Source organism: Lemur catta, chromosome 2 (assembly GCF_020740605.2).
Source record: "Lemur catta isolate mLemCat1 chromosome 2, mLemCat1.pri, whole genome shotgun sequence".
NCBI lineage: Eukaryota > Metazoa > Chordata > Mammalia > Primates > Lemuridae > Lemur > Lemur catta.
This window is the reverse complement of record NC_059129.1, coordinates 102,101,256-102,125,785: the sequence shown is the minus strand read 5'-3', so window position 1 is coordinate 102,125,785 and position 24,530 is coordinate 102,101,256. Positions and strand designations below refer to the sequence as shown.

Here is a 24,530-nt window from a genome sequence, read left to right as displayed (position 1 = left end):
TATTAAAGGGAACAGCACTGCAGCTAAGAGTAGAGACCCTTAGCCTATTGAAGAAAGATGATGTAAGTCTGAATAACAGTAATATTTTAATAGCAACAGACATAAATTAAACCAGGCACATACTAAGCCCATTACATACTTAACCTTGCTTAAGCACAGGGACCCTGCCAAGTTGGCATTAGTGTTAACATCTCCATCTCACAAGTAAACAAGGTCGTGAGAATAATTTGCCCGAGATCTCTCAGAACCCAGGTGTGTCGGACTAGAGTGCTCTCTTCTCTCCCTTGGACTAAGGCCATCGGAAATGGGGAGGAAAAGGAGGCAGACGTGAAAAAGTTATTATTGGCATTAGATGGTGACGGTAATGCGATTTCATTCCTTCACCACACATTCAAGAACTTAATGCCATATCTGGGAAGAGACAAAATTGATTAAGGTGTCGGTGAGGAGCTAACGTTTCATACAATATAAAACTTCCCACAGTGCAGGGTTTCAACGCCATTCGAATCCCTTGACTCCAATTTAGCTCAAAGACCACACCCCATTGCTCTCCCCCGAGGCACCGCCCGCCTCCCGGCGCCACGCCCCCACGCTCCCCACCACGCCCCGCCCCTGCGCCCCGCCCCTGCGCCCCGCCCCTGCGCCCCGCCCCTGCGCCCCGCCCCTGCGCCCCGCCCCTGCGCCCCGCCCCTGCGCCCCGCCCCTGCGCCCCGCCCGCCCTTGCGCCGCGCCCCGCCCCCACTCGCAGAGCCTGCTGCTGGGGGCGCCTCCGTGGGCCACGTGGTCGGGCGACGCTTCCGGGTTGGCTGTGGCGGCTGCAGCGGCTGCGGTGGTGCAGGGACCGAAGTCTGGGCGGCGCAGAAGCCTCTGAGGCGGGCCGGGCGGAGCGGAGGGCTGACGCTGGCCCGGTACGGGGGTGCCCGCCAGGCAGCGGGGTGGGCTGGCCGCGACCCGGACCCCACCGGGCGCCCCGAGAGGTAGGTCCGCCGCGCGCCCGCTGTCAAGGGGCTGGGGACCCCCGGCTGCGTACCCTCGGCTGCGTCTATTCTACCCAGACGTCCGCTCCCCTGGCGGGCCCGACGGTCCTGACCCGGGGTCTGGGGGCTTCCCCCGCGCCGCCGCTCCCTGCTCTGCCGGCCCGGGGCCCCGGGGGGCTTCATGCGCCGGCTGGCGCCAGCCTGGGATTTCCACGCCACCCTTCCACAGGGAGGCCCCTTACTGCTTGCGTTATTATCATCTTATTGCGGCTACCCCAAATTCACATGGCACGTGTACGTTTTCTTCACCTTTTTCAATATTCCCACTGAAGAAATGGCTAATCTGTGAGATGGAAGCAGCGTAGTTCTCATTGCTATATTTGTGCAACCATAGAAAGTTAGTGCTGGGAAGGACTTTAAAGGTGATTGAGCCCATTCCTTTCTTTTAGAGAAGAAAACAGACCCTGGGAGGCTACATGGAGAATGGAAAGTCACCCAGCTAGGTAACGGTGCAACAGGAATGAAAACTCAAAACTACATTTCAAAATAGATTTTTTTTTAATGGTAAAATTCAGTTAATCAGGTTAAGTGAATAGTAGGTTCATGTATTATGGGATTAACGTTTTATACAATGCTTCCTCCTCTTTAAACATTGTTTTCTTATTTCAGATTTAAGCCTTCTTGGCTTCTAAAGAAAATGGCAGAAACATTACCAGCGCCTTCAGGGCAGCTTGTTGTACACTCTGACACTCACAGTGACACCATCCTGGCCAGTTTTGAGGATCAGAGGAAAAAAGGCTTCCTCTGTGACATTACTTTAATCGTGGAGAATGTGCATTTCCGAGCCCACAAATCCTTACTTGCTGCCAGTAGTGAATACTTCTCAATGATGTTTGCAGAAGAGGGGGAGATCGGCCAGTCCATTTATATGCTGGAGGGCATGGTTGCAGACACCTTTGGTATCCTGCTGGAATTTATCTACACAGGTTATCTCCACACCAGTGAGAAAAGTACAGAACAAATCCTGGCTACGGCTCAGTTCTTAAAAATCTATGACCTGGTAAAGGCTTATACAGACTTCCAGAATAATCATAGTTCCCCAAAGCCAACGACTTTGAACACTGCTGGTGCTCCAGTGGTTGTTATTTCTAATAAGAAAAATGATCCTCCAAAGCGGAAACGGGGAAGACCCAAAAAAGTCAACAGTTTGCAGGAGGAGAAATCAGAACTGGCTGCAGAGGAAGAAATACAGCTGAGAGTGAACAATTCAGTTCAGAATAGACAAAACTTTGTGGTTAAAGGAGACAATGGTTTACCAAATGAAGAGATTCCAACAAAAGAAAAGGAAGAAACTGAGCCTGCTTGTGCACCAGGTAGAGTGGAGGACATGCCAACTGAAAAAGATGAGAACTGTGATCCCAAGACTCAGAATGGACAGGACAACCAGAGTCGATACAGCAAACGGAGGATCCAGAGATCAGTCAAACTTAAAGATTACAAACTTGTTGGGGATGAAGATGACCAGGGTTCAGCCAAGAGGATTTGTGGAAAGAGAAAGCGCCCTGGTGGCCCTGAGGCCCGTTGTAAAGACTGTGGCAAGGTCTTTAAGTACAATCATTTTTTAGCAATCCACCAGAGGAGCCACACAGGTAATGATGCTTCCAAAGCTTATTGCAGTGTGTTTTGGAATTTGGAGTAGTGATGATAATAGTAGCTTTTATTTATTGTGCAACTCCTATGTGACAGGCATTGTAATAAAGCCTTTATAATGTTACTGTTACTGTTAAATGCAGTAGCATTTAATTTTCACAACCACCCCTCGAGGTAGACAATATCCCTGTGGTACAGATAAAGAGACCGAGTTCCAAAGGATTTAAATAACTTTCCCAGGGTCACCTATGTAAGTGACAAAACTGGGATTTGAATCTAGATGGCCTGATTCCAAAACCCCTCTTATTTGGAATTGTTGGTTCAAGGCTTTAATGTCCAGTTATGGAGAAGTAGCCCAATTTACTCTGCTTTCTGTTTCTTGAACATTCCTTACTTTGAACATAGCCATGCTTTTGCCCAGGTCTTTGTGGACAGCTTTCTTGTTCAGCCATCTAGATGTAAATTCTTTCTCCTTTTTGGTTCCCCTAGCCCAGTCCAGGCCAATAGACCCTTCAGTGATGATGGAAATGTTATGTACCTGTGCTGTCCAATATGGTGGCCAGTAGCCATGTGTGGATTTTGAGCACTTGAATTGTGGCTAGTGTGACTGAGAAACTGAATTTTAAATTTTATTTTCGTTAATTTAAATTTGAATAACCACATGTGGTTAGTGGCTACTATGTTGGACAGTAGCCCTAGCCAGAAATCCCTTCCTCCTTTGACTCCTCTCTGAGGTGCTTAACTCACTGTGTTTTGGATCAGGTTGTGAATGCCATTTGTATGTCCCTCGACTTACTGTAAGCTCAATTATAGGGACTGGTGCTTAAATCTTCTCATAAGATCCAGCAGCTTGCTCTCATGTCATCCAGCATCTGCTGCTGTGGTTCTCAACCTGCACATTAGAATTGCCTGGGGAGCTTCTAAAACTACCACTGCCTGGGCCCCATCCCAGAACTTCTGATTTAATTGTCTAGAGCCTTGGTGCTTTTAAAAGCTCCCCAGAGATTTTACCTACAGATAGGTTGAAAACCGTAAATTCTGTTACTTAGAACAAAGTAGATACTTGAGAAATATTTGAACTGTAATAGGTTGTATTTTGGTTGTTTTTGTCAAAGATTTGTATGTACATAGGTTAGAGTTAAACCATTCTACAAGACTTAAGAAAAAAATAGCATGTAGGCTCTTTCCTTTTGTCCCCAGTATAGATGGTCCCCGACTCACGATGGTTCAGCTTACAACTTTTCAACTTTACAGTGGTGCAAAAGTGATATATATTCAGTAGAAAGCAAATTTTGAATTTTGAGTTTTGATCTTTTCCCAGGCCAGTAATATTTGGTATTATACTCTCCTGCAGTGCTAGGGGGCAGTGGCGAGCAGCAGCTCCCAGTCAGCCACCACTGCAAGGGTAAACAACCTGCTCAGCACTCTTAAGTGTATTAGGTGCATGTTTTTATTTACAGTATTTTCAACTTATGATGAGTTTATCAAGTTGTCGCCCTATCATAAGTCAAGGAGCATCTATATTCTGAAATTTTGCAGTCACTTGAGTGTGAATCTGTTTTCTTCCATTTGGGTACATACCAGGTAGATCTGCACAGTCTGGAAACTGCCTTTCAGTTCAAATTTTCTTGAATTGTTTCTTAGGTGATTTCCTCCCCTCTGTTTTCTCTTATCTCTCTTTCCAGAACTACTGTTTGGATGTTGAACCTCTTGGACGCATCCTCTAACTTCCTTTTCTCTCATATTTTCCACGATTTTTTGCTCTACTTTCTGGAAGATTTCTACTTTATCTTTCAGCCCTTATAGGAGTTCTATTTCCACTTTTTTTTTTTTTCACTTCTAGGAGCTCTTTTTTTCACAGTGTGATATCTTACCTCTGAGCATGTTAATGATAACTTTTACATATTTGTTAGATTTTACCATTTTCTTCATCCTGGGCAAGTTGCTTTTTTTTTCTTCTTGTTTGTTTTGATATCTGTCTCTCTAGTAAGTGGCTTCCTTGAATGCTTGAAATAAAATAAAAATAATAAATAAAAATATGAAATCACATTTAATCATATGCTAGAGTGGGTTGCTAAAAGCTCCCAGCACACTGCGTGTGTGGAGAGAGGCTGTAAATAGTGGCCTTGCTGGAAGTGGTGTGGCTGGACCCTACTTCCTTGCTGGTGCCTGGCTTCAGCATCTTTGCTCTCTTACCTCAGGCCTTTCACATTCCAGTAGAAGACCTTCACTGTCCCTCCTGAAGGTGATAGGCCTGACTTCCACCCTATAGAACTAGAGGAGAAAGAAGGCTGGCGGGGGGGGGGGGGGGGGGGGATTTCATCCACCCAGATGTAAATGTTGACTTACTCTCCTCGTGGCGATCCCACTCAGCTGTGCCTGGCAACCCCTAATCCAGAGACCCTTTGTTTTACTGTCTTCAGAGAATATTCTCCATTGTCTGCTAGGGAGAGGGCCAGTTTCCTGGCTGTGTAGAATGGGAGACTGGATCTGGGGTCTAGCCACCTTTGAAACAGACTGTTATTTGTCCTCCATCACCCCTCTTTCCAGAGATAGCAGGTGCCACCCATTCCTAAGCCTTTTGGAGGCTATGTCTTAAAAATGAGGTTGTGTCAGTGCCACTCCCTGTTGGCTTGGGATTCATCTATTCCAGGTTTCAAAATTTTAATGCTGATGTTGTCTCATATGTTCATTGGCCTTTTGGATGTGTGCCTTTTAAGAGCAATCCCTTTATTCTTATTTTAATTTGGGAGGGAACAGAAAGATGTGCAGATTCGTGCTTACACCATGCTTCTTCGGCTCTTATTTCAGGGGAGCGACCTTTCAAATGTAATGAGTGTGGAAAAGGCTTTGCCCAGAAGCACTCCCTCCAGGTCCACACCAGGATGCACACAGGCGAGCGGCCATACACCTGTACCGTGTGCAGCAAGGCTCTGACCACCAAGCATTCGCTGCTAGAGCACATGAGTCTGCACTCAGGTAGCTGGCTTGCACCAGAGGGCCAATTGCCAGCAGATTCCCATCACCGAGGGTGGACATTACCAATGTCTAAACGATGTTTTTCTCAGCCTGATATCATTTCCCATGTGGTGTCATTGAAAGACAGAATTTCTACATCTGTAAGAGTGTAGTTTAGAGTTCTGCACAGCACTGGTCCTTAAGCTAGAGCCTATAAGCTGGCTTCCAGGAGTTCAATGTGCAAATATGTTTTATTAAATTATTTTACTTTGGGTGCCTTTGGGGGAAACTTAAATTCTCCAGTTCTACCCCAATCTCCACCACTCCCTATTGCCTTATATACCTTTGCACATTTATGTTTCTGCAGTAGACTGTGAAGGCTTTTGGGTTTGTAGACAAATCACTTGTATCATTTGTAGAAAATGGGGACCTGGGCTCACTGTGGTATTTACCTTATTAGCGAGCACTCTAGGTCTTTATAGGTTTTTGCATGTTTTAGTGTTTTGTTTTTTTTGGCAGGACAGAAGTCTTTTACCTGTGATCAATGTGGAAAATATTTCAGCCAGAAAAGACAACTAAAGAGCCATTACCGAGTTCATACAGGTACAATAAAGTGAGAGAAAATTTGGATTGATGGGGAAAAAATGCAAATGCAAATTGTTTCTGAAACATTAGGTTCATGTTGTAGATGATAAATGGGTATTTGGGAAAGAGAGTCTTAAGATAGCAATCTCAATTAGATGGTCTTCTGTTATCCTATGCTACCTGTGAATTGTATTTAATTTTTATACTCCAGTTTTGGTGCCACACACAGAAACCCTACAGAATCAGTATCTTTCAAAAGTGCCACTTGCCCAAGGAGGAGGCTTCAGTTGATTGGTGATTAGTAGTGCCTGGACAGAGACATCATCACCCCATGGCTGTCAATCCAGGCTTTCTCCCACACGGTTCTACCCATTGCCCTTTTTTTTTCCTGCCAACTGATAAGGAATGAATGTGGGCTGGGAGATCATTTGTGGCCACAGTCATACCAGTGCTTGCAGGAAATGGGAGGATTAGAAGCGTCCCAGCTGTCTCAAGGGGAACCAGTGAGTTGAGGTGTATAGGAAAATACTGTTAACCAAGTTAGTAAAAAATTTTGTTGTTAAAGTACCATATTTAAAGTGATTATTTTTCAGGGAAGTGCTTTAACACAAATCACTGAAGAAATGCAGGGAGAACATATATGCACTGACACTTTTTTTATTGTTGCGACAAGGCCACTCATTACCGGAATGCAACCACTGCCATCGCAAATTCATGGATGTGTCTCAGCTAAAGAAACATATGCGAACACACACAGGTAAAACTCCATCTCACCCATCCTCCCTGGTATACTGGACGTTTTCAGAAGTGTGAGGAGCGAAGTTCTCTTGGGTCCCCTCCTCAGCCTGTATTTAGGAATGTTTATTGTAAATTTGGTGGGAGTTTTATAAGTAGATTGCCTAAATGCCCAAGGCAGAATGCTATCAGCACTTTCTGTGGGAAAATCACATCTTGTAGGTTAGCAAAACCTACAAAAGGAGATCACTTACTGAGTACTATTCATTTGTGAAAATTCAGTTTATACCACAAAATGTACGAATCTGAGTATGGTTCTCGGTTTCACTTTTAATTTACGGCAGCATTGAAAATTCTAAAGATAATTTTTTAGAAAAGGAAGCAAAATGAAACAGACACTAAGGTAGCATAGATACTGAGAATTTTTTCACTTTCTGCCCTAGCACCAGCACTTACAACTTAAACATCGTCACCACCAGAAAAATCAGCTTCAGGGATGAAGAGGAGGCAGGATTGAGTAGAGCAGGGCAAATTTTTTTCAGAAAAGTAAAAATGTGATTCTTTTACACCTTTTGGTAGGGAGCACATATTAATAATAAGCCTGTTAGATTTGTTAAGTAAAACTTTCCATTATAGGTTAATTAATGATTCTATTGCCTACTAAAATTATATATCACATTGGTTTATGGTGCTTTGGACATTCTTTTTTATTTTTTTATTTTTTTTTATTTTTATTTTTTTTGAGACAGAGTCTCACTTTGTTGCCCAGGCTAGAGTGAGTGCCGTGGCATCAGCCTAGCTCACAGCAACCTCAAACTCCTGGGCTTGAGTGATCCTACTGCCTCAGCCTCCCAAGTAGCTGGGACTACAGGCATGCGCCACCACACCTGGCTAATTTTTTCTATATATATTTTTTTAGTTGGCCAGATAATTTCTTTCTATTTTTAGTAGAGACAGGGTCTCGCTCAGGCTGGTCTCGAACTCCTGACCGCGAGCGATCCACCCGCCTCGGCCTCCCAGAGGGCTAGGATTACAGGCGTGAGCCACCGCGCCCGGCCTGGACATTCTTTTTTAAAATATACGTTTTTCTTAAAGTCAGTAAATGTCTCATAGGTATGAATTTTATGAAAACAGGCTCTATACAGTCTTTCTACAGACATTATCATTAATAGAGTCTGTGAAATTTAATTTGTCCATTGACCACATTCTTACTGAGCAGTTACTGGGAGCCGGGCACCGTTTCAGGCCCCGAGGATGCGGCAGTGAAGGAGACGGACAGGGCACCTGCGTTGAGGGGCCAACACTGAACCGAGGAGACTGAGAGCGAACGCGCATGTAACACGTTAGTTGGTGTGAGCACTATGAGGAATAAAAGGCCGGGTACAGGCAGGCGAGCTGCTCTTGTATGGGAAGACTGATGTGGGAAGGCATCGTGGATGAGGTGGGATCTTGGATGAAGATTAGAATGCAGTGGTGGAGCAGGCTGTCGAGGAGAGGGCATTCTAGGCAGGGGGACAGCAGGCACACAGCCCTCAGGCAGGAGTCTCTGTGACGTGCCAGAGAGATGCTGGGCAGAGGAGAGAATGCCAAGGCAGAGCAAGGCTGGAAGTGGGAGGGGATCAGAGATAGCTGGAGCCCATGTGGTCCAGGGGTTCTCAGGTTAGCCACATGCTTCAGTCACCCAAGAAGCTTTTTTTTTGAACTCCCAAAATTCTGATTGACTTGACCTAGAGTGGAGCTTCAGAATTGGGTTTTTGAAAGTACTCCTCTGTAATCCTAATATGCACTCAGGCTTAAGGAGTTTGGGTTTTATTCTAAGTGAGGTAGCTTTACTGAAACAAGTGATATGACGTGACTTAGAATTGTCATAGGTTCACTCCGGCTACCATGTGGGGTGGGGTGAGGCAGTGGTGGAGACACAGTGGACCATCAGAGGCCCTACCAGGCTATGGCGGTAGTCAGGGGCTTGGCACAGTGCGGCAGTAGCAGTGGAAGTTGTGGAAATGGTCCAGTTCTGGATATATTCTAAGGAAGAGTTGATGTGATTTGCTTATGGTTGGATGAGGAGGCAGAAGCAACTAGAAGGAGTTAGATTTTGGTCCCATTGGGTCTAAGATTTGTAATTTCTTTTTTTCCCCCACCCCAGAGACAGGGTCTCACTATACTGCCCAAGCTGGAGTATAGTGGCTATTCACAAGCAGAATCATAGCTCACTACAGCCTCATGAAGTCCTTCTATCTCAGCCTCCAAATAGCTGGGACTACAGGCACACACCATTGCCCCTGGCCTGACATGTCCATTTGACGTCCAGTTACAAGTGTGGAGCAGGCAGTTGGATATTCGAGTTTAAGGGAGAGATGCAGGGAGAGCTCTGGGTTTACACACGTACACATGTGCCTGTAAATAGCGAATGGAGCTGTGATGGGGCTCCCTAGGAGACGGTGGATGGGGGAGAATGGAGGAGGCTTGGTCATGCTGAGCAGTGCCGGAGAGGAAGTGCCTCCCTTGGTTTTGCCTCCTGAGCACAAGTGGGAGTAAGCCTTCTGGTCTGCGTGTACCAGGCTTGAAGTGGGGATGAAAGGAACAGAAGTCTTAGCCCCTACAATTCCAGTGAACCCTTCTCAGCCTGTCTACTTTGAGGAGAAGCAGAAGAGGAAAGTGGAAGACACATGGAAGGTAAAAAAGGAGAAGGAACTCTGTAAAGTGGTTGACATGACCTAGAAATTAGAAATCCTCAGAAAAAATGGGCTCTTCAAGGTGAGGAACTATGACACATCTGTCCCTCGCAGCAGCACAGAGAACTGATGTTGGCGTTGCAGGGCATCAGCGTGCTGGTTCCCTGCTCCCCAAGTGTTGAACGGGGACAGCGTGAGAAGCACTGTTGTGCCTACAGGGCCATTCTCAGTTGGAAACCAAGACTGTCGTTCATCTCTTAGATCTTTGTGTACGCACTCCCTCTGGGTTAGATGTCCTGCACCAAAGTGCTAGAGAAGTCAAAGGCAAGTTAGAATTGTTCTGTTCCCTCAGAGGGCATCATCAGTGGTGGGGGTTGAAATAGAGGCAAGGTGTCAGGTAGACGTGCAGTGCCAGTGAGGTCACCATGGCTCAGGCTCTCATGCTTGGATCTTGTCCCTGAACCTGAACCTGGTCAGAGTCAAGGTACTGAGTCAAGCCAAGCAAATCACGAGCCTGATAAACCAGACAATGTCTCAACAAAGGGATTGCTCCTTTTTATTGCCCACAGTACCTCCTTTCTGACGTCAGTGTACCTGAAAACCTAGTTAGTGACCAGAAGATTGCTTGGTGAGCTGGGGGCGAGTCAAGGGAATTAGCCCAGGCCAGGGAGAAGCTTGTGAGTGACCCCTGACCCTACAGTGCAGCGCCACCCCTCCAGCGCCCATGTCTCTTGGATGGTGTTAGATAAGTACTGATTCTACGCAGTGGGCTCCCACTCACTATACGTGGCCCTGCCTGGTAGCACATAATAAAGTTAATTAGGTCACAGGTTTATTCACAGCTTTACTTCCTTGGATTGGATCTGAAGCTTCCTAAATCTCCTCCACTGTGTGTTGGGACCATCCATTAATGTTCTTTCCCATCTTCCTGAGATCTGGGGATCATTGCCCTTACAGAGTCTATATACCGTCTATTAAGAATCTCAGTACGGCATGATAAAAGCCACAGTAGAGGTGTGAGCACAGGAAGGAAATTGGTTCAGAAGACGAAGACCAGTGAGTAGACAGATGTAAAACCACATTAACCATATTAATCAAAAAAAAGGGAAGGTGTGGGGTTTTTTGCCCATTAGATTGGCAAATATGTCAGGAAATGTGCATCTTTACTTCCCGTTGGTAGGCATATAATTTGGGAACTTTCTGGAAAGAAGTTTGGCGGTATTTTTCAGAATGTAAACTGCCTAGTTGTGAAGAGATATTTACAGAAGGATATTCATCATAGGATTATTGGTAATGTCACAAGCTTAAAAACCACCTAAATGTTCACCAGTAAGGATGGTAAATTAGGTAAATTTTGGGCTATACACAATGGAACACAACACAGCCTTTTGAAATGGTGGCGTGGCTTTACTTGACGTGACAGAACAGCACACACAGGATGATCTCACGGTGTAAAGCCGTGTACTCAGGTGTTATATGTACCAACAGGTTTGTCTGTGAAGATGTTTATCCCAGTGTAAACTGGTTATCTCAAGAGACTGTGGGGTGGTTTTTGCTTTTTTTGTGCTTTTCAAATTTGATTCTTTTATAATGAATATGGGTCATTTTGTAAGAAAGACAAAGCTGTGTTCCACATGGGAGGCAGGATGCTCAGGTGTGTGGCACTGGACTGCCAGCTGAACGTGCGGGCAGAGGGAACCGGCGGCAGCACCGCGCCTGCCGTGTTGGGTGGGAACAGGGTGGTGCAACCAAGAAGGTTACTCCGAGTCCGAGCCGATGGGACAGGAAATCCTGCTGTGGTGCCCAGCAAGCAGCCAGTGCTTGGTACTAACTGGAGCAGGTCTGGGATTCACAAGTCATCAGGGTGGGCTCAGTGGAGGAGACTGCTGAGAGGAAGGTCTGGGGGGTACCCAGGAGCTACTTCAGTAGTTCTGTTGACATCCTCCTGGGTGGGACCTTTAGTCATCCTCATGTCTCTGCCGTGTCCTTTAATCACCGTTGTCTGTTGCTGCTGTAACAAACATCCTGGTCCCACTGTCTCTCAGGCCCTATCCCCTCACCTTCTTGTCCTTCCTCTCCATCTGCGTCCTACCACCTCCTGGTCCAGGCCTGGAGCCTAGACTGTTACGGGAACTCGTGCCTGGCCCTCCTGCCCCAGCCCACCCTCCTCATCATTCCCAGGTTTATTTTCTTAGTACTTATGTCATCATTCTGCTAAAAACTTCCAGAGCCTCCACAGGGCCTCTGTCCAGCCTTTACGGCTCTTTGTGGCTTGGCCTCCTCTTTGAGCTCCACCGCTCCGCAGAGGGAGTCCTCATCTCGCCCAGTCCACGCCACGTGGCCATTTCCAACGCCAGCTTTCTGGTCATAGTGTTTGTGCTAGTGCCCTGGTCCAGGCTTCTCTCTGGTCTGGCCGGATCCTGACTCCACACACATCCACCATCCTGTCTGCACTCAGTATTGTTGGTGCACTCATTTTAATGTTTAGTCAAGCATAGCCCTGCGTCACGTGATTATTATGTAATCGGCACTTTGTTGATGGCCTATCAGTGTTTCAGAACTGCATAAACTTAATGAGTCTCTCAGCTGAAGGTGGTAGAGCTGTACACAAGGGAACAAATCAGAAACCAAAGAGATTCACCTTGGCTAGAAAAATTTGTCTTCTTACTTTCCTGCTCACGCCCTCAAGGAGCTTCAGCTGCAGGCTGTTGTTCCAGGAAAGAATTTCTGTTATTTTAAGCATTTGCCCTTTAAAAACATTTGCCAACAGACTTTCTGAGATGTTGTAAACCCAGCTGGAATTGAATAAAATTAACAATTAACAGTGTTACACGTATTTCCCACACAGAACTGTACAATCACATGCAAAGAGCAGGTGCTCAGTCTCTGAGTCTGGTGACGGAGAAAACCATCTGAGATCAGGGTGGGCCCCAGCCCTGATGTAGAAATCTGTAGACGGACAATAGTGGCCTGGTCAGTATAGGAATGGCAAGTAGACAGGTGTGTTCTGTTTAGCTGGAGCTCGGGGAAATGTCTTGCTTGAATTTTCCAGTGACTGTGAAAGGGAAGCTCACTGACCATCCTCTACTTCAAATTGCGCTTATCGCTGGCTGTTCTCTAAGCAGGATTTTGCTGCTTGCCTTTTTTTAAAAGCAATTAGTTTCCTCACCTGCATTAGAATCACTTAATTTTTTGTCTGCTTTGGGGTTTTTGTGTGCTTGTTTGGTTGGGTTTCTTTGAGACAGCGTCTTGCTATGTTGCCTAGGCTGGTTTCAAACTCCTGGGCTCAAGCGACCTTCCCTCAGGTTCCCCTGTAGCTGGGGCTACAGTGCACGCCACCGCACCAGCTAGTTTTGTTTCTGGGGGACATGAACGACCTGTCATTGTATGTGTAGTGTGCAAACTAACACTGAATAAACACTTGTGGGGTTTTCTGTTCTCTTTTTATATGTAAAAGAGTATTTTAATTCTTTAGAAACTACAAAGACTATACATGATTTGGAATTGAGACTGTACCAAACAGTGGCCAAAGAAGAATCATCCTTCTCTTTTGCCTGGTCACTCAGAAATACAATATCATCAGCTGTAATCGTTGTTGCTTCTTGCCTCACATTATTTTTATCCACGTATTCACCGTAGTCTACTTTCTCTTCCACATAAATTCGAGACCTCTTTTTCCACATACTGATACGCCACATCTCTGAGGCCTGGCTGGAAAACTGATATTCTGTGCCATGTTGTCTTTTGACTGACATCACCCATTTGGTGTACTTCACTGTCCCCTGATGACCACATCTCATTTGTTGCTAGAGAAAATATTGTGACTGGATTTTTTCCTTCCACCTGTCTCATGACAGGGTCCTGACCTACTTCCCCAAGTAATTGCCCATGATTCAGGGATCTCTCAAGAACCAAAGTGCTAGCTATGTCGGACTCATGTCTTATAAACTGCCAAAGTGCCCGTAATACAGGTCTCCAAAACATGGCTTCTGTTTTCTTTTCTTGCAATCTAATCTTTAGACTCTTCCTGACGCTCCACCCCTGACCAAATAAACACTTGTTGATGGCAAAGAAGCACAGTAGGGTCTGGAGCAGTTGCGACATCCCGTGTGAGCCTTAGTCCACCCTGTGAAATGCACTCATCAGCAGGGGTTTCTGGAACGGCATGCCTGGGGTACTAGAAGTGGACACACCACAAATTATCTTACATAAGAAGGGGGGTAACATATACAGTGTATGAGATGGTGATAGCATTGTGGAAAAGCTAAGTCGGGGAAGTGGACTGAGGAGTGCTGCGGGCAGTGGGGGTTGGTGCTCTTGGTGGTGACGAAGCCTCACTGGTCAAGCAGCGAGTGGACAGAGACTGGAAGGAGATAAGGCGAGTGAACCCTCCTGGGAGACACCCTGAGATGAGATCAGGGAGTTTGGGGTGAGGAGTAAGGGTGATCCCTTGTAGGTCAAGGACTTGGGCTTTTATCTCAGGATGAGAAATCATTGGAGTGTTTGCAGTCCAAGTGTGAAATGAGGTGACAGCATCAGTGCTCACTCTGGTGGCTGCGTTGACAGTGGATGGCAGGGAAGCAAGAGCAGAAGCAGAAGGCCCAACAGGCCCGAGGTGAGGGTGGCGTGGACCCGGAGTGGCAGTGGAGGTGGTGAGCAGTGGTCTAATTCTGGATATGTGTGGAATGTAGACATAAATGTGATTAATACCTAAATCAGCCTAATGCCCAGGAGTCCTTTTGGGGTCTTACCTACCCAAGCAGTAAGGCAGGAGAGCAGAAGTTGCTGTTATATTGGGGGTTGGGGGGTACAGGAAGAGAATACAGGAACAAATACGGTGCCTTCCTTTGTTTCCTGTGTGTGCAAACTTACCTCCGTATTTCAATTTTCAAGTTTTTAAGGGAAAGTACCATAACTTGTGCTTTCTCTGATCCTGTTGGCACTTAGCACACAGTTCTTAGGTCCAGAGGAGGTATTTGGTGAGTGCTTCATTCATTCATGCTTATGGAGGATATTGCGTTTGTTCTTTTCATATTGTGACGCTGTGCAGTGGTTTTTGTTTTATGTTGAATGGCCGTTTCTAAGTGCTTTCGTTTTTTTAGGTGAGAAACCATTTACTTGTGAAATCTGTGGCAAATCTTTCACAGCAAAGAGTTCTCTTCAGACCCACATCAGAATCCATCGGTAAAGTTTTGCAGATATTTTTCTCACATAGAGGTCTCAACTTTCCCTTCTGTCTTTCAGTGGGATGACATGTGACACCTACATAGTCCTTTCCCCAAAATTGATACTCTGAATTTTCCATGTAGTTTATTATTTTGGTTTATCTTTTCAATAATGAAGTTCCTCACTTAGGCAAAATCAGGAATACTGATTCTGACCAGTAAAAGTTTGCGTTATTGATTTCATTTACTGACTTTGGATTTGGGGCTGGGGGTTGGTCCAAAGCTTAAATTTTCAATCAAAAATACATATTAAATTTAGTGTTATATTACTCCCAGGTTGGACTTAACAGTACTTCTAATAGCATCACAAATAATTAGGGGCTGCTCAAATTTTTAAATTGACATCAATCATATATACTTATTTGGCCACTATAGTCTTAAACTTGCCTGTGAGTACTAACAAAACAAAAAAGAACTAAATGTGTCAAATTTAAATATTTACTTTCTTATCTGAAATAAATACTGTGGAATCATAAAATTTTATCGCATCTAGCCCAGCCCCATCTGCCACCCTTCCTCAAATACCACCTCCTCCTTTTTTCTAAGATTAGAAACTGAAGTCCATGGAAACGTGACTTGCTTCAAGTCCTCAAGTTATAACAGAACTTGTGACTTACGACTTGTAGCCTAGTTAATTTTCCGCTATTCTTGATTGCTTCTCCCTAAATACTCAGGAAATAATAAGTAAGTATTTCCATTTTTAAAAGAAAATGTATATTTTCTTGTAGAGGAGAAAAGCCATACTCGTGTGGCATTTGCGGCAAATGCTTCTCTGACTCCAGTGCCAAGAGGAGACACTGCATTCTACACACGGGCAAGAAGCCTTTCTCCTGCCCTGAGTGTAACTTACAGTTTGCTCGCTTAGACAACTTGAAGGCTCACTTGAAAATCCACAGCAAGGAGAAACATGTGTCAGATGCCAGCAGTGTTTCTGGCAGTAGTAATACTGAAGAGGTCAGGAATATTCTTCAGCTACAACCATATCAACTCTCTACCTCGGGAGAGCAGGAAATTCAGCTTCTTGTAACTGATTCTGTACATAACATCAATTTCATGCCTGGTCCTAGCCAGGGAATCAGCATTGTCACTGCAGAGAGTTCCCAGAACATGACCGCAGACCAAGCTGCAAATCTTACCTTGCTCACACAGCAGCCAGAGCAACTGCAGAATTTAATTCTTTCGGCTCAACAGGAGCAAACAGAACACATTCAGAGCCTCAATATGATGGAAAGCCAGATGGAATCCTCACAGACAGAGCCAGTGCATGTAATCACACTGTCCAAGGAAACCCTAGAACATCTTCATGCCCATCAAGAGCAAACAGAGGAGCTCCACTTAGCAGCAAGTGCTTCAGATCCAGCTCAGCACCTGCAGCTGACAGAGGAGCCTGATCCGCCACCACCCACTCACCATGTGCCCCAGCCCACACCACTTGACCAGGAGCAGAGCTGACCTGTAAACAACGGTTGGCTGTTCAGTTGGGCTCTTCTCATAAGCCAGCTAGAACTGGATTGTGAATGCTTGAAGTCAGGCTCCCTGAAATGCTAACTTGCAGGTCCTTCTGTGAGAGATGTGATACCTAGCTGATGTTTATAATGCTTTCCATACAGGCAGCAAGATGTGTGATACATGTGTGTATCATGTCTAATCTGTAATGATTTGGATTTAGCATTTCAATATTGATGAATGGTTTTCATTCTCATCTACATCTCTTAAAGACGGGGGTAATTTTTCTTTTTGGAGCACTGATTTACACTTTTCTGTAAGTGTTAAATGTTCACAGCCATAAGTTATGATCTTGCTGACCTTTCCAGTTATACTTTTAATTTTTAGAACAAAGGAAGTCATGTTGGTTGAACTGGATAGAATGGTTGGTTCCACTTTCTTATTTTTCTTAGTCAACACAATTGCCACTACAAGACAAGTCAGGACTAAATATGACAGATCACAATGTTTGTGGAATTTATCCTTTTAATAACTTCCAATCCCCCAAGACAGAGTAATCCTTGACATTTAATCTTTATACGGTACAGTGGGCTCATTGTGTCATGCTTAAGGTAGATTCAAGCTCATGTAAACTAAATGTCTACTTTAATTCAACATTCATACAACAAAGCCAAAAGTATAGGATTTTTTTTTTAAAACTGAATTTAACTTTTCTAAGAAACCTGAATTTACATATTTTTGGAAAAGCAGGCTATCAAAATTTTAATTAAAAAGCCTAAAATACGAAATTAGATCAAGACATTCACCCCAGCTGGGTGGGTGGCTCATACCTGCAATCCTAGCACTCTGGGAGGCCAAGGCAGGAGGATTGCTTGAGCTCAGGAGTTCCAGGCCAGCCTGACCAAGAGCAAGACCCCATCTCTACTAAAAATAGAAAAATTGGCCGAGTGTGGGGGCACACACCTGTATTCCCAGCTATTTGGGAAGTTAAGGCAGGAGAATCACTTGAGCTGTTCAAGGTTGCAGTGAGCTATGATGATGCCATTGCACTCCACCCAGGGCAACAGAGTGAGACTGTGTCGCAAAAAAAAAGAAAACAAAAGACATTCACCCCAAATAAATTCTGAATTTTTGTCAGAAATGATATTTGATTTTTATGATGAAGTTTATCCTGGAACATAAAATTTTATTCAGTGTAATTTAAGTGTTAAATATTCTCTACTGAATCCTAATTGATCTCTTGAAAACGTTGATCTGTGGGTTGTATCTGATAACTTTCTGGAGATGGAAGCTTATTATAACCTATTTTTGTTGCAGACTAGGTTAAATTCCACAAAATGGACATGTCATTTTTAAAAGTCAGTATCTTCTCCTAATCTTTTAAAATAACTTTGAGCCTCAGAGACTTAGTAGCCAGTGTGTGTCTGTAACTGTTGTATAATTTTAAATAATCATCAAAGGATTACATTATATTTGGGTTAGGTTTTCAAGCTCAGCATATTTTATTGAATTTTTTGACCACTTTCACGTAAACTGGTAGAGGATTTTTGAGGAAAAAACATGGGTACTAGTATATCTAAATTAATAATGTTGGAGAGTAGGGTAATCACTCTAAAATCAGTAGGGTCTTTACTTCAATTGTTTTCTTGTTTTAGACATCTTTGATTTCTACCTAACTCATAAAAGTTCTTTGGAGGTTAAAGTAATAGAGAATTCTTGAGGTTTGAGAAAAGGTGAAAACATTTTGAAGTTGCATATTTGCTAAGCTGTATTTTATTATATGTAATTCACAAAATTTCCAAAATGATACATATGTGTATCAACCAAAGTAATGTTAAATCAGGCCTGAGTAGAGCAAACTTTTGATTTTTATAAATACTATTATACCCTGAGTATTATTTCATTTTCTTGATTTAGTTGTTTAAACTGTTTAAATTTATTCTTAAAACAAAATTTTTACCCGCTTTTCAAAGCTTGCTGACCCAAATTTTCTCCAGGAAATACATAGTATTAAAGTAAATGAATTTTTACTCACCCTGGATAGCTAGGTAATTATTCAGAAAATATGGTTACATAGCTATTTATAAGTCAAGTTTAACTGGCTTTGTATCAGTCTACCTCTGCACTAGGAGAACTATAACATGAGCCACATGGGTAATTTTAAATTTACTGGTAGCCACATTTAAAAACAAAAGAAGCAGGTGAAATTAATTTTAATAAAAGTTTGTTTAGTATTTGCCAAATATTATCATTTCAACATGTAAACTTGTTGTAAAAATGTATTTGTGAGGTAATCTATGTTCTCTTTTTCATACTAAGTCTCCAAAATCTCCTGTGTATTTTATACTTCCTGCATATCTCAGTTCGATGCTACTGTTCATTGGACATACTTCATCTATATTTAGATTTCATACAGTTTATAGTTGAAGCCTAGATTCACATATCAAGTAGCTGCAGACATACTTGAGCTTTTTTTCAATAACTGAAACAAATGTCAGTTTTTAAATTTATATTAAAATTAATTAAAAGCCAATTCTTCAGTTGCAGTGGCCACATTGCAAGTGCTCGATAGCCACACGAGGCCAGTGGATCCTGTGTTGGACAGCATGGGCCTCCTTCCAGCTGAGGGTCAGTCCCAGCCAGAACTGGATTATTTGACCTGCTGTCAAAGGGAAACTGAGAAAATGATAGCTTTGTCAATCTAGCCTCTCCCCGTGTCCCAAATACACATTCTGCCCCTTTGAATGAAATCCCTATTTTTAAAGTTCAGTGACTTCTGTACCCAAAGGAAGTGTCATACACAATGTCCTTGAGAAATTATATAGCCAGTGTAATGTTTCACAATTCATTTTGTACTAAATGTGTACAGTTTTTAAAATTGTAACAAACACAGAAATACAAAGTGTGTTTCTTAAGAAATAGAATACTATGCATTTGGGCTACTGAAACATACCTTGTTCTGAAGGCAAATCTTTGGTTTCCTCTCAGTCAAGGACTAGCCTTGGGATGACTCAAGCTCCTACCATCAAAATAAGTTACTCCTGTGCTTGCCCGGTGTTTCTTGAAACTACTCTTGCCACCTCTCTTCTGTGTTTTTCCTACATTTGGTTCTTGTGTTACAAATGTGAACAGGTTAAATGTTGCTGAGGAATAAAAAAGCTTCTCCTTATAGATGGTTTCCTAGAATTCTCCTTATAGATGTTTACCTAGGTTTTCATAAATGGGAGCAATAACAGTATCTACCATAAATGGAGTCGTTCCATGGGCCAGGAGACAAAGTAGGTGCATATCCTATCTTACTGTCTCTCAAACCTTTCCATGTCATGGCACAGAAGAAAAAAGCACTTTGTGGTTAGAGGACTCCAGGTACCTCTGGCCACAACTGGTTTATTAATTTGCTGGGGCTGCCGTAGTAAATACCACAGACTGGGTGGCTTAACAGAAATTTATTTTCTCAGAATTTTGGAGAGTAGAAGTCCAAGATCAAGATGTCAGTGGGGTTGGTTTCTTCTGAGGCCTCTCTCCTGGCTGTCTTGTTCTGCCTGTGTTTTCACGTGTTCTTTCCTGTGTGTGTCTGTGTCCTGATCTCTTTTAAGGACACCAGGCATATTGGATCAGCCCACCCTAATGACCTCATTTGTAATTTCATCTTTCTTCAAATACAGTCCCATTCTAAGGTACCAGGGGTTAGAACATCATGAGAATTGAGGGGGCAGGCGCAGTTGGCTTCATAACAACTGGCATCTGGAGTGAGGAGGGTAGCAGCGTCTGGGACACACCTCTAACCCGTTTGAGGTATGTCTTAATCTTCATGACATTCCAGTGAGGTAATATTATTATGCCTATTTTACAGATGAGAACATGGAGGCCCAAAGAGATACGGTCCATTGCCCAAGGTCATACAGTAAGTGGCAGAGCCAGAACTGGGGAACAGGGCTTTTGAGACAAAGTTGAATTTCTTATTACCTATGATCTACCTAGTAGTTTAGCTTTTTGACTAAACTTGAGGATCTATGTCTGAAATTCTAGCATACAATCATAAGCTTTCTACATAAAACAATAATAGTGAAAGTTATGGTAAAATTCAATAACTTCCGTATTAATATTCACAATAGTATTTTACTACTATGGATTTAAAGGTTAATTGAAATTTACCAATTGGGTGAAAGTTACTACTAAAGTGAAAATGTCTTAGTTAACACAGACCTCTGTAAGTGAGCCCTTGTTTCAGACTTTTAACTGAGGATATTTTAAGTATAAGACAGATTTATTCTTGTTATTCTTATAAGTATTAAGGTAATTTTTCATCCTTAGCTTTCAAACTTAAATAAGCCTAAATTCCTAAGAATGGAAAGAAAACCTTTGTCTTGCTTTTGTAAACAGCAGGTATGGAGGAATGACCCCTAAAAAATCCCCCTTACCTGCCTTTTGTAAATAGCAGGTTATCAAGGAGTGACCTCTAAAGGAAGCTGGAATGTCATTGTGATAGTTTATCCTGCTTTCAAATTCTTTACAGGTAATTAAGCAGCAAAGAACTTTAGTTGACTGGAATATATACATATGTGTGTGTGTGTGTGTGTGTGTGTGTGTGTGTGTGTGTGTCCTCACTTGAAAGGTATCACATTAAGAAAGCACATTCAGTCACATTTTCAATACAAAACATAGGCACTTGAACACACCTTAGATAACATTAGCAAGGGATCTTAGCTTTTAATATGTGAGTTTGGGAAGTACTCAGTGTGAAGTGTGGAAAAGGAAAAAAAATTGACCAGGGGTCAAGGTAGGGAACTTTTATTCTGAATTCTTAATATCCACTCATGAATATGAATTTGAAGATGATTTTCCAGAAGAGTTTGGCCCTTGGTTTTAGTTTACTTTTATACTTGTTAAATAAAAAGTTAAACTGAATCTTCATTAGGCTAAATCAGAATTTAAAAAAAAAAAAACATTTTTGGGGCAGGGAGGGGGAGCAAGGGCAATATACGTATCCTAAACTTTTGTATCACCATAAAATGCTGAAATTTAAAAAAAAAACATTTTAAAAATCCACATCTCAGATAATTTTAGTATGATTGTGTGACTTCTGGAAAAAATTTTCTTATAATCAGTGTTTGAAGGGCAAAAGCAGTCTTATAAACCAAAATAGGGAAAGTATTTAACCTGATCCTGAACCTACTTGCAGCCTCTCAAGAGTCCCTTGTGTTATCTTGGAGTCTAGGAAATAATAATTATGCTTTGACTTCTGGGGAAGGTGTTGAATAAAAAGTAGCACACACAGGGATAAGGTGAGAGGGAAGAACAGGAAAGGAGGGACCCAAATTTGTGATCTACCCACTAAGCCAAGAGAGAAAGCTGCCAATCATTCTTGATGGGGCCCACCCCCCACACCAGTGCATCACCATGTTATGTCAGTTCCACTGTGAAATATCTTTTGAGTCCATCCACTCTCCCATCCTCACGGTACCTCATATCTCTTGCCCGGACTCCTGCAAGGCCTGGCTGATCTTTCTACCCTCTCTCGCTTCCTCCTGCTTCACTGGAAGTGGTGATCTACTTGGGCTCACCGTTGTCCCCTTGGCTTAGCATCTAGCAGAGTGCCTTGCTAAATGAATGGATTTGCATTATTTATTAAGACAAATACGATCATGTCTCTGCCTAAAATCCTGCCGTTTCCCACTGCACTTAGAATAAAATGCACCGTCCAGCTTCCTCATGGGCCCCCTTCCCAATTCTCACTTTGAGGCGCACTGGCTTCCTTCCTGTTCCCTAGACACACCCACCTCTTTACTGCCTGAGGGCTCTGGGGCCGGTGCTTCTCGCCTTGAAAGTTGTCCCCACTCTGACTCATGACTACTCATCTGTCAGAATTCAGGGAGGCCCGCCCTGGCCCTCTAATCTCAATCAAGCCACCCTGTCATATCCTTTCATTGCACTCACGACCCTGTGGCTCAGATGTAATTAATTATTTTTACATCAGGAGCCGTGTCTCTCAGGCCATTCTGCAGCCACAGCTCTAAGCCCAGGACTTCGTTCTTTGAAGTCACTGACCTGCAGATGCAAGGCATATTATAGGGTGGCTTAAACATGTCACCTTCCGTGGCTGGGACCTAGTTTCTGGCTGCAGGCCCAGGAGATGAGATGTTGGGAGGTGAAGTAAGGATGGCACTACAGGAGGCCAGAACATGGTGTGGGTCAGAGGAAAGGGGATCCTAGCTGTCTTAGTGGCTCAGGTTTTTAACTCATGGCCACTGCTGCGGTGACTATTTCTGAAAACATTAGAACAGATTCTTTTAAAACTGACGTTTCATGTATCAGCCACTTATTTGTTCCAGTATGAACTGGCCAATGCGATTGAGCCAGTATTGTTTTTTTCTGCCTGAAGATGATGTGCAGGAATGTGCCAGTATTTATAGTTCTATATACACATAGACTGTGACTCAGGGCTCAAGGAGTGATTATGGGTAAGTAATAAGTGTACGATTTTAGCTTTAATAGAGATCAGTTTTTGTTTTTTTTTTTTTTCTTGGAAGAAACTCTGTAAGTAGAACTTGGTTTGGGCCTTCTATACATTTCTTAGGGCCAGCAACATTGAGTAACAGGATTTCAGAACTGAAATGGGCTGAGAGGTTGAGTAACTAAACTGCGTCCATTTAAAGATGAGAAGACTGAAGGGTCGTGACTTGCAGGTTTACACCAGGCTAGTTGTGAAGCAAAGCTGGATTCTGCCAGGCCTTCTGGATTCCAGACCTATGTATTCCCCATACTTCATGCTCCAGTGTAAGTCTGTAATCAGCATAAACTTAAACTCCAGGTCAGCAGGGTTTTTAGCACTGATGAACTCACTTTTGTTCTGTGATCTTTCTTAAAGACAAATTTTGCGATTTGCTGTTCAGAGAGCCAAATTTGCGATTTGCTGTTCAGAGAGCCACATAACCCTTTTGGCTGTAACTGAAGTCATGAGTCAAGCCAGACCCTGTTGGCCCTTTGCAAACGTGGAAAGTGGGAGCAGCCAGTTGTTTGCCATCTAATGAAAGGGAGATAGGATGGTTCTAAAAGCCTGGTAACCGGCTGTGGTGGACTTTAGAACGTTTTGCACCATTTATTTAAATATGGGTGTGTCATATACGGCAAATTAATTTCAAGCCAAATGACGTGTCGCCTCAAGCGCTAGCATGGGCCCAGCAGGGAGGGCGGCTGCCCTGGTTTCCTGAGCGACCTGGCAGAGAGCAGGCGCTTCCCCTTTCCTCCCTCTGCCTGCTTCTCAGCTCCAGCTGGCAGCAGGACTGTTCAGTCTTACTGGGTCTCAGAGGGTTTCCAGATGAAAGGCAAAGTGAGAATGTAGGGAAAGGGAGAGCCGTAGAGTGCCCAGCTCTTTCTGGTCCTTGGATCTCAAGGAAAGCAACCCTCTCATTTATCCCTTGGTTAAAGGTGTCACTTCCTCTAAAGAAGAAACAGCTTCTTACAACGCCAGCCTTTCATTTGTCATGTTGGATCAACATGGGTGTGGTGGAGCCCAGACAGACCGGGCCGGATGCCAGCTCTGCCACTTGCTGTGGGCAAGTAACGAACCTTTGTGACTCTGTTTCCTTTTCGGTAAAATGGTACTGTTGTGAACACTGAGATTAAGGTGATGCTCTTAGTAGTATGACGCTCAATAAATGAGAATTTTGTTAATATTAACTAGCTGAATGACCTTGGACGAGTCCCTTCACTTTAGGTGCTGTTTCCTTACTGGGACTATAAGGACGTTGATCCCAAAGGTCTCTTCAAGCCCTTTTCAGCACTGACAGTTCCGTGGGTCCTCACTGTAAGGCATTCTTGAACACGGGGGACTTGCGACTCTTCCACACACACACCCCGTTTCCCCCTCTCTTACTAGTGGTCTACGTACCCCCACCCTATCCCCTTGCCCCCCACTTCTCGCACCCATTTGGAAGTTGCAGACTGCCGAGCTCCCAGGACTTTAATCCGCGCCCTGTGCCTTCGGCTCGGGTCTGAGAGCAGAGCGGTCGCAGGGGAGGCGACCGGGCGCTTGGATCCATCCTGGGGCGCCCCGGCCGTGGATCCCCGGCTGGGAGAGATGAAGAGAACGCAGACATTCTGGCGCCACCCTCGGCCCCGCCAGCTTCTCCAAACTCCCTACCGAGCCGCCCTCTCGCCCGGCGCTCGGAGGCTGCCGGGAGTTGGTACCGCGCCGGGGAGGGTGGTCCTCGCCTGGCCCGGGGGTGCGCGCTCTGGCACCCCGCGCCCTTGACGCCCCAGCTCCGAGGCCCCCAAGC

The 24,530-nt window shown here is 44.0% G+C and overlaps 1 protein-coding gene and 1 pseudogene across 6 annotated transcripts; one reads left to right on the top strand and one right to left on the bottom strand.

Moving 5' to 3' along the window:
• Window positions 1–854: 854 nt before the first annotated feature.
• Window positions 855–23,905, top strand: ZBTB24 (zinc finger and BTB domain containing 24). Of its 5 annotated transcripts, none has more exons than XM_045544165.1 (7): window positions 855–977; window positions 1,647–2,626; window positions 5,439–5,606; window positions 6,105–6,188; window positions 6,844–6,927; window positions 20,105–20,155; window positions 23,680–23,905. In XM_045544165.1, the coding sequence occupies exons 2-7, from the start codon at window positions 1,675–1,677 to the stop codon at window positions 23,826–23,828; spliced, it is 1,488 nt and encodes a 495-aa protein (XP_045400121.1). In that variant the 5' UTR covers window positions 855–977; window positions 1,647–1,674; the 3' UTR covers window positions 23,829–23,905. The 5 variants fall into 5 exon arrangements, with proteins under 5 accessions (XP_045400121.1, XP_045400123.1, XP_045400119.1 ...); XM_045544167.1 differs by lacking the exon at window positions 23,680–23,905 and adding an exon at window positions 14,683–14,764 and having other exon boundaries at window positions 20,105–20,118; XM_045544163.1 differs by lacking the exons at window positions 20,105–20,155; window positions 23,680–23,905 and adding exons at window positions 14,683–14,764; window positions 15,534–16,539.
• LOC123633493 lies at window positions 12,163–13,616 on the bottom strand (annotated as a pseudogene). The gene is made up of 2 exons (XR_006733608.1): window positions 13,097–13,616; window positions 12,163–12,181 (listed from the first exon to the last, which is right to left on the bottom strand). The product of XR_006733608.1 is annotated as a single-stranded DNA-binding protein, mitochondrial-like (transcript).
• Window positions 23,906–24,530: the final 625 nt, after the last annotated feature.

Bases quoted from the DNA above. Each gene is read 5' to 3' on its own strand.
- ZBTB24 (XM_045544163.1), top strand. From the start codon at position 1,675: ATGGCAGAAACATTACCAGCGCCTTCAGGGCAGCTTGTTGTACACTCT. The intron at 6,189-6,843 runs GTACAATAAAGT...TGTTGCGACAAG, and splicing joins CCATTACCGAGTTCATACAG to GCCACTCATTACCGGAATGC. The intron at 6,928-14,682 runs GTAAAACTCCAT...TCGTTTTTTTAG, and splicing joins ACATATGCGAACACACACAG to GTGAGAAACCATTTACTTGT.